The 10,085-nt window shown below is 40.4% G+C and overlaps 1 protein-coding gene across 1 annotated transcript; it reads left to right on the forward strand.

Annotated features, from left to right (window-relative positions):
* The first annotated feature begins 213 nt into the window (after nt 1-213).
* trmt10a (tRNA methyltransferase 10A) lies at nt 214-9,807 on the forward strand. The gene is made up of 7 exons (XM_058068183.2): nt 214-576; nt 2,523-2,700; nt 4,058-4,129; nt 5,949-6,023; nt 6,086-6,235; nt 6,304-6,409; nt 8,027-9,807. The coding sequence occupies exons 1-7, from the start codon at nt 404-406 to the stop codon at nt 8,173-8,175; spliced, it is 903 nt and encodes a 300-aa protein (XP_057924166.2). The 5' UTR covers nt 214-403; the 3' UTR covers nt 8,176-9,807.
* The last annotated feature ends 278 nt before the right edge of the window (nt 9,808-10,085 follow it).

Consider the following 10,085-nt stretch of genomic DNA (forward strand, 5'->3'; position numbering starts at 1 on the left):
TAGTGCTTTTGGGGTTAAGTCCCTTTCGGAGGTGAAATGTTTGTTCAGTAAATGTTCCCAGTGTTGTTAATCATCAACTAAATAAGGCATGCATCAATTAAATAACACACGCTTACAGTTTTTCAAACTAGAAGATAAAATAAGAGTAAAGTGAACACGTTGAAAAAGGGAAAACACTGCAACATTTGAATGCGTCAGTCGCCGTTTAATGACGTCAAATAGGCGCGTCGACCTGCAGAAAGTTAGCTAGAAGTTCTGTATTTTACGCTTGATTTATACAGTTAAATAGCAATTTAGTTAAATATTCAAATATATTGTATGTTGTTAGATTATATACTAGTGACGTTAAGTCGTTTACCTTACTAGTTCGTCGTTTGCGGAGGTTTGTCGGCGAATTGGCTAAATGGAAAATGACGACAGTGTGAAGAGACAGGACGACACCAAACGAGTAATATCAAATAATGACACAGAGGACAACAACAACAACAACGAAGAAAAAGAGCCAAGTTTGTCCAAAAGGCAGCAGAAGAAGCTTCTAAAGCAGCAGAAATGGGAAGACGAGAGGGAGCTGAGGAAGTAAGATAACACTGTTAATTGTCATTGAATTGTCACGTTTTCATGCTTTCTGACCGATGGAGTGCAGTTAATTAGACTTGCTTAATTAGCGGCACATTTCTTAAGAGCATTCCATTAGAAGCTGTAACAAGTATGCTGACTAGATAAAGTTGTAATATGACAAGGAAACATTTACTTTTACCAGAAGAAAGTCAGAATATGAGGATAAAATGGCAAGGTTGGTATTTTATGATCAAACATTGTGCTTTTTCGAATAAATGGTACAGGTTTTCTACAGGAACGATCATATTTTTATGATTTTATTAGAAAAAAAGCTTGAATAGTACTATTGGGTACAGGTACAGAGTCAGAGGATTAGGTCTGAACTGTTTCAAAAGCTACTTAGCTGACAGGAAGCAATATGTTAAGATAGGAGAACACACATCTGCAAGTTTAAATATTACATGCGGAGTACCCCAGGGGTCAATACTGGGACCAAAATGGTTCAACTTGTACATCAATGACAACTTCAAAGTCACGAAAGACTTAAAGCTGGTATTATTTGCAGATGATACCACTACTTTTTGTTTTGGAGGGAGCACAGAAGAAATCATTAGAAAGATCAGAGGTGACATGGCCATATTAAAACCATGGTTTGATAATAATAGATTGTTTTTGAAGTAAAACTAAAATCATGCGGTTTGGTAACAAATAGAACAAAGAGACGGTGCAGACATTGAAAGGGTGAAGGAAAATACATTTTTGGGGATCACAATAGATGAAAATATGAGCTGGAAACCTCACATTACAAATACAATATACAATACAACATAAGGTGGCTAGAAACATTTCAATATTGAACAAAGCAAAATTTGTTCTCAATCAGAAATCACTCCACAATCTTTATTGCTCTCTGGTTCTACCATATCTTACTTATTGTGTGGAAATATGGTGTAATAACTATAAAAGCAATCTTCACTGGCTAATACTAATATTAATATTAGTATTACTAATATTTACTAATACTAATACTATTTACTAATACTAAAACAGCTAAAATAATGCATAAGGCTAAAAATAACCAATTACCTAAAAATGTCATCCAATACTTCTCTACAAGAGAGGAGAAATATGATCTCAGGGAAGAAGTAAAGGTGTCCTGTGATTGGCTGGCCACCAGTCCAGGATGTACACCGCCTCTCGCCCAAAGACAGCTGGGATAGGCTCCAGCGACCCTCGTGAGGATAAGTGGTAGAAAATGAATGAATGATATCATTTCTAAGAATACTTGTCATTTTACAAAAGTAAAGTCTTGTCTTGTAGTTTGAAGGCGTAATGTTACTAAAGAAATGCTTAAGAATGTGTACGTTTTTATCCGTTATCCGTAACACAAAATGTTATGTAACACCAATAAAACAACTACATAACAAGGTGATGCACGCTATTTTGTAATATATGTTATACACAGTGGTGCCTTGGTTAGCATCAATCCATTCCAAAAGGTCCGACTCTAACCAAAGCAAATTCCGAGAGACAATAATGTAATTCTAATTAAACCGTTCCAGACACCCAAAATACATTTTATAGACACTAAGTTTGCATGCAGAAAATGATGCAAAAAATAATTACAAATGACAAGTGAACATAATGTTAACATAATTAACATAATTTTTGCCTACTTTGCGTACAATCCTTTTTTTGACTATTAAGGCACTGGTACGGGTTGTGCAGTGACAGCCTTATAGGCTGCTGTAGCCAAGCATGAGCTCAAGATGGCTGCGTAAACAAACATATATAACAGTTTAGCAGTTTGTTACGCGACCCAGTTGCATGCTAACCAAGCGGGCTAAGGCCAAAGTTCAGCAACATATTTTGGATGTTAACCCAGAAACATGCTAACTGGGGCGGACGTTAACTGAGGTGCGACGCTACCATATTATCCCAATATGAGCTTTGTCGTGTTGCAGACAGAAGCGTAAAGAAAGGAAGCATCAGCGTCGCCTGCATAGACAGCACAATCATGATCACCATCAGGATGACAACGATGAAGACCACAGGGCCAGGAAACGACCTCGTCGAGATGTCACCCCCAGCTCACTGAGGCTGGTCGTGGACTGCAGTTTTGACGACCTCATGCTAATTAAGGTATGTGGCTGATTACCTAGTGCAGAGTGCGACTACGTTTGTGTTGATGAAAGGTGGCTGTGTACTACACTACCATGCGGCTGAGCTGGACGTACGTATACACGCTGTTGTTGAAGCTACGAGTGAGGAAGATATGCTAATCAAGCAATAAGGAGTCAATATTGGTCAATGACAACACACAAAATGCATTTATTATACATTTTTTAAATGGCCCTGTGTGGAAAAGCGATTGCCGCCCCTGCCCTCCATGGTTATAAAGCCATTTCTAAAGCTTTGGGACTCCAGCCAACCACAGAGAGAGCCGTTATCCACAAATGGCCAAAACCATTACAGTGGTGAACCTTCCCAGGAGTGGCCGGCCAACCAAAATGACCCCAAGAGCGCAGACACAACTCATCCAAGAGGTCACAAAAGACCCCACGTCAACGTCCCAAGAAGTGCAGGCCTCACTTGCCTCAGTTAAGGTCAGTGTTCATGACTCCAGCATAAGAAAGACACTGGGCCAAAACGGCCTGCATGGCAGAGTTCCAAGACCAAAACCACTGCTGAACAAAAAGAACATTAAGGCTGGCCTCCATTTTGCCAGAAAACATCTTGATGATCTCCAAGACCTTTGGGAAAATACTCTGTGGTCTGACCAGAGAAAAGTTGAATTTCCCATTACATCTGGCGTAAAAGTCATTAAAAGAACTTGATAGCAAGAGAAAATATGGTGGTGGTAGTGTGATGGTCTGGGGCTGGTTTGCTGCTTCAGGACCTGGAAGACTTTCTGTGATAAATGGAAGCATGAATTCTGCTGAAGGAGAATGTCCAGCCATCTGTTGGTGACCTCAAGCTGAAAGCAACTTGAGTTGTGCAGCAGGACAATGATCCAAAACACACCAGCAAGTCCACCTCTGAATGGCTGACGAAAAACCAAATGAAGACTTTGGAGCAGCCTAGTCCAAGTCCTGAGCTGAATCCTATTGAGATGCTGTGGCATGACCTTCAAAAGGCTTCATGCTGGAAAAGCCTCCAATATGGCTGAATGACAACAATTCCTCCACAGCGCTGGAAGAGACTCATTGCAAGTTATCATAAACGCTTGATTGCAGTTGTTGCTGTAAGTTTGTTTACTCTGCTTTAGCTGAGCGGCGTTACTCTGCTAATGTCGCCATATAGAGAGTATAACATATGGAAGGTATGCCTGTCTTGTCAAACAAACCCTATGGGTGCTGCGTCATTAGCATCCTCCTAAATGGATAAGAATCAGCCGTAGTGGAGGCATACACCGGGTATCGGCAATCTTATTGACCTTGTTTATGATGTATTGTGTTATACCCCACTATCACATGCTCATCCAATGTTTCCTCCTCAGGATGTCCACAAGCTTCACAAGCAGATCCAGAGGTGCTACGCAGAGAACCGGCGAGCCTCACGCCCAGTCCAGGTTGGTGTGGACCAACTCTGTTCCATTCTTCCTATTTTGCACCTTTATTGGACAAATGAATGGATGCATCATAGTATATAATCAGACCTATACAGGATTAGAACAACATTGTAACATTACAAGAACAAAAACTTCATTTTCCACAAATTAAGTTGCAATATCACAAGAAAAAAATAATAATTTAGAGAAGTGGTAATGTCACAAAAGAAAACTAAGACTATTTCCATAAATGAAGTTGTAATATGAGGGGTAAAAGATGAAATGTAGTTGCCTGGCTCCCGTATAATAATAATAATAATAATAATAATAATGTGGTGAATAAATAGATAACATCAAATATGAAAAGTAATGTAAAGATATAAAAACGGTAATACAATCAAATTTACAGCAATATTCGTAATACTATATCAGGGGTCAGCAACCAGCGGCTCCAGAACCGCATGTGGCTCTTCAGCCTGTTTATTGTGGCTCCCTTTGCAATGCTTCAATATTTGCATATATATATATATATATATAAAATATGTTTTAAACGTATGTTTTTTCTTTGGTGGGCAAGGGGGTAAGATGACTCTTTTCATAGTAAAGGTTGCCGACCCCTGTACTATATGCAAAAAGAATCTCAAGAATAAAGTAGTATGTTAGTAGTATACTTCATGAAGAAAAACACATTATTCCTTTCCCAACTTTACAAAAATGAATACAATTAAATTACAATAATCTGAGTAAAAAAATACTCAATATTGTACTATTACAAGGAAAAAAAATCATAATTTCATGAGAATCGGTAATATCACAAAAAACATTTCCACAAATGAAGTTGTACTATGACGAAAAATGATACGCTAATACTGTAAAATGTTCCATGAAGAGAAACAAGGGGAAAAAACACTTCAGTTTTAAATGTTTTTGTGACTTTGGTGACGCTAACCAAGGTTCCAGTGGTCTATCACTTCCATCAGCGAGGAGACTACGGGCAGCTAGACCAGGGGTGCTCACACTTTTTCAGCATGCGAGCTACTTTTAAAATGACCGAGTCAAAATGATCTACCCACTACAAAAATGCAAAACATCTATTTATTTTCGAATGTATTGAGGATTATTTGTACGTACAATGTATGTTGATGTACCTTACATAACCAAATGAGCCAATATTGCAAAACACACATAATTAACTATTAACATTTTTTGTAATTACCTGAGTTTACTTTGATGACTTGCACTGAATTGAATCAGCCAGGGATGCATAGTCCGGACAATAGCTGCTGATAGCCAGGTTAGCCAGGCAAACGCACTTCGAAAAAGACATTGTGAAAAAAAAGTCCACCTCCCATTCCGTATGGAAGTAATATGTTTTTGCCTTTTTACTTGGTCCAGCTACTTCACTCATTTTAGTGACCATAAACCATAAATCTGACGCAATTCGCCGACTAGCTTAGCACTTTGCATCGTTGTTTACGCATGAGCGGTGACCTAAAGGTCAAAATTCAGTTGTCATCTGACTGGTTGTCCTGTATGTCAATCAAGTAACGGGGATGGATGATAGGCTGACATCGTAAGTTCTGCCGCACTTAGAGACGTTGTTTGATTTGATTGGTCACCCGAAGGGCAACATTCGTTTGTCATCTGAATGGCTGCCCTGTATATCAATTAAGTGACGGCATTGATGCTAGGATGATATTTTTTTAATGTCACGCCGCGATCGACCAGTACCACCTCCGCGATCGACCGGTAGATCGCGATCGACTTAATGAGCACCCCTGAGCTAGACTGTAGAGCGAGCCACAGGCTAATGCTGGTGTGTTTTTACCTTTTGCCCCAGTTTTATCTGACCAGCCTGGGAGGACAGCTCAAACAGAGCATGGATGAAAAGGACAAAGGCTGGATCAACTGGAAGGTGAACCACCATGTTTCTTTCCTTCTCCTCCTGTTATGTCCTCACAAGGCTTCCCCACGCAGGATATTACCGTTAAATCTGAACACTACAGCCATGTCCTCGCCAAGGAAGAACTGGTCTACCTGACCTCAGACTCTCCCAACATGCTAGCCCAGCTAGACCCCAAGAAGGCCTACGTCATCGGCGGACTGGTGGACCACAACCACCATAAGGTCTGTGGTTAAGGTACAGTTGTATTGTGGCAAATATGACAATTCACACTTTTTTCTTTGGTTTTCAGGGCATCACCTTCGAGAGGGCAAAGGCGCTAGGTATCGACCACGCCCAGCTTCCTTTGAGCAGCTTCGTCCAGATGAACAGTCGGAAAGTCTTGGCGGTAAACCACGGTAAGACCGGCAGATGATAGATATAGAAATAGCAGAATTGCACAAGACTTTGTTGATCAATTCCGTGAGATAGGTCAACACAACACAAGCAGCGCTACGCCAACGCTATTCATCAACATGCTTGGCAAATGACAGTAGAACCTTGCCTCCAGCCATTCATGCTAACCCCATCGACTTTGCCCATAAGAAATCATTCAATGAATCCATCCCAGAAAGCCAAAAACACTTCTGTAAGTTTACAATTACATACAATTATACAGAGCTTGTCCACAGCGCCATCTGCTGTCCCACTTCTTTAGGACCACCAAATCGCGTCCACCATTTCTCAGAGAAAAGCACATCATGTATTGGAATGGAGCAAAGATGACTGGGATACATGACAACAAAACACCACCGCTGGATCAAAGGGGGAACTCAATGATGAAAACATGCCCACAGGACCATGGGGCCTTTCGGCTCTCCCACACCTGGGATGTGGTCCTGAAGAAGTGGGACAGCAGATGGCGCTGTGGCACTGTCTTCACTGGCAGGAAGACAGCTGGGAAAAACTAGCCAACTCTGCTCTGTGCAAAATAATAAGGAATGATGTTTTACATATTTTATTCAAGCTGAACTCCTGATCCCGACACCGTACCGTAGAGGCTAAAAGCGGAGATGATCCAACTCCCCACTTGCCTTTCAATGACGAGGACTACACAGGGAAAAAAGTTTGTTTCTTGTCTTTAGTAATCAGCAGTAGAACATGGGTAAGTTTCAGGAAAATATCAGTTCCCCACTAAAAAGGGATAAAACCAAAGATAACATTTCAAGCATAACTTAACATAACCATACCAACATCCATTCATTTTCTACTGCTTATCCTCACGAGGGTCGCGGAGGTGGGGCTGGAGCCTATTCCAGCTGTCTTCGGACGATAGGCGGAGTACACCCTGGACTGGTGGCCAGCCAATCACAGGGCACATATAGACAAACAACCATTCACACTCACATGTGACACTATGGACAATTTGGAGTTGCCAATTAACCTAACATGTTTTTGGAATGTGGGAGGAAGCCGGAGTACCCGGAGACATGCAAACTCCACACAGAGATGGCCGAGGGTGGAATTGAACTCGGGTCTCCTAGCTGTGAGGCCTGCGTGCTAACCACTCGTCCGCCATGCAGCCTAACTATACCAACATAAAAAACACAAACAAAACATCCATTCCATTGTAACCTGATGCAAATGGTGATGGTAACGGTCGGTGTGCACGTTTACATTTTTTCTAGCTCATGTAACCCTCTGCACACTCCTTCATGTTCTCTCACTTCCTCCTTCCTGATTTTTTCATCCATGTGATCTCTGCCTTATCTCTCGTCAATGCCACCTTGTGGCCGTTTTTATGTTGGAAAATCACCTCTTTTATCGTCCTGCTGCGGCATCAGCTCTCTTCGCCTCTGTATAAATATGCCTTTGGTATTGAATGAGTTAATAACTGTTGGCGTCTAATTAACAGCTAAGAGTACAAAAAGGCATCCGTATAGGCTTGTTTTCACTTGCCATGTTCCAGGTTTAGTCCCTTTTTATTCCAGACAGACCCAAACAATATGCCTTGTTTGTTTTGTTATTTTTGTCAGTTTTCGAGATCATGCTGGCGTTTTTGGAGAAGGGCGACTGGAAGGAAGCCTTCTTCTCTGTGTTGCCTCCCAGGAAAGGAGCGATGGCCATCAAGCAGGAAGGAGAAGAAGAAGGAGCCAATCAGGAAGAGGAACAGGATGAACTATGAGTCAATCATTCATGACACCTCCCACCTATTTTAGTTGAAGTATTTTAGTTTATTTTCATTTTTGATGGATATCTTGGGCCAAAGTGTCGTCGTGATGCAAGCATCATATTTTTATACTTTTTGTTTGCTGCTAAATCTTGATTTATTTAAAATTAAAATCAAATGAGATTCTAGGACCTCATTGTGTCTGGTACTGAGAAAATTGATTTAAAAAAAAATCCTAAAATGGATGGGTGTGTGGTGGTATTTGGTACCACCATCGCCTCACAGGATGACAATGCCGGTACCCCCGCTAACCCTTTGACTTTCAACACATCATCGCTAACTCTGGAGCGCTTTATTATCAATACAATATGCAATAACATCACAAAAATTAGCTAAAAAAAGTCAAATCTCCAAAAAGTCTTAGGACCCCAGAGGGTGCGCTCAAGCGCACGAGTAACTTGAGTGTTTGGGGACAGGCCTTCAGACATGAACTAATCACAGAGTGCAAAAATGCTGATGATGTATGTCTGCTAGCTGGTTTTGTGAGGCGAATCATTGCATTTCTCTATGGCTGACGGTGCTTAAGCCAGCACTCCTCTTTCTGAAGGCCCTGGGCAGATGGCATCGACGGAGAAGCTGACCTTTCATTGGACAAAAAAAACAAATCTAAGCAGCAGAAACGCGTTACTAAATGGAAATGGGGAATAAATTCATGGAAGAAATACAGCGGTGCCTTGGTTTACGTCCTTTATCTGTTCTGAAAAGGACTAATCAAAGCAAATTTTCCTCAGAGAAAATCATGTAAATCCAATGGATTCGTTCCAGACACCCAAAAATGCATTTTGGACAATAATTTTACTTTTATGTGCAGAGAATGATACAAAAATGACAAATGAGTAGACAGCTGAACATTTAACGTCACCTATGTTTGACCTACATGGAAAAAACCCTCCAAAACCATCAACGAGCAAAATAAACATATTATTCTGCCGAAACTACAATTTGCAAAAATGTAAAACATATCAAACTAAATATGAATGTAGAACCTTGGTGTTTAATATAGAATCCCCCCACACGGTCGTCTTGGTCGAGGTCTTGCCCTCTTATCTCTGCACGCCCATCGCCTATTTCTTGTGTGTGGCCCATGTTGTGTATCTCTCTACCACAGTGATATAAAGAACATCAATGGCCCCCACGACCTACAATGCATTGCGTGATCACATGCAAATATCATGAGATTTCATCTTGGATGCTAACAAAGCAGGTCGCAAGCCAAGGTAACATTTTAGCTAAAATTTGGGTTGTTAACCTTAAGAACATGCTAACCGATGTGTATGTTAACCGAGGTACCACTGTACTAGAACTAAGACACTGTTGCCGGGCGAGCAACAACAGGTTACAAACACAAGTTGGTGATTGACAGTTTGTTTACATGTAAAGCCCTCTTGACGATTCCTGAGGGTCCTCGCTAGTACTTTGGGTGCTTACTCTTCTGGTCATAACTACTGTATTTGACAACAAAGTACACATCTGACCTTCCTATGACCTTGAGTTTTGAACAATACATGTATTGGTTAATACATGTCTGGTCCATTCATTGATAATCAAAATAGGATGTGTTGTTTCATCCATGCATGTATCATGCGATGTTGATTATTATGATACCCCATTCATTACACTGCAATGCACACTGCACTGTTACTTTTTCTTATACTTTTATGACTTTTTTTCTCATAACACTTTTTAAACCACTTATCGTAAATTTATGACCTTATTCTCATAAACGTATGAACTTTTTTGACGATATATTTTTTTACGAGAATGAATTAATAAATTTACAAGTATTTTATTTGTCTGATAAATAACATTTTATAATTTGTTTAAATTAATTTTATTTATTTGAATTAAAATAGAACTTACATTTT

The sequence above is a fragment of the Doryrhamphus excisus genome, linkage group LG2 (genome assembly GCF_037039965.1).
Source record: "Doryrhamphus excisus strain RoL-2023G ecotype Guam linkage group LG2, RoL_Dexc_Guam_v1.1, whole genome shotgun sequence".
Lineage (NCBI taxonomy): Eukaryota > Metazoa > Chordata > Actinopteri > Syngnathiformes > Syngnathidae > Doryrhamphus > Doryrhamphus excisus.

Bases quoted from the DNA above. Each gene is read 5' to 3' on its own strand.
- trmt10a (XM_058068183.2), top strand. From the start codon at position 404: ATGGAAAATGACGACAGTGTGAAGAGACAGGACGACACCAAACGAGTA. The intron at 6,024-6,085 runs GTGAACCACCAT...TTCCCCACGCAG, and splicing joins AAGGCTGGATCAACTGGAAG to GATATTACCGTTAAATCTGA. The intron at 6,410-8,026 runs GTAAGACCGGCA...TATTTTTGTCAG, and splicing joins AGTCTTGGCGGTAAACCACG to TTTTCGAGATCATGCTGGCG.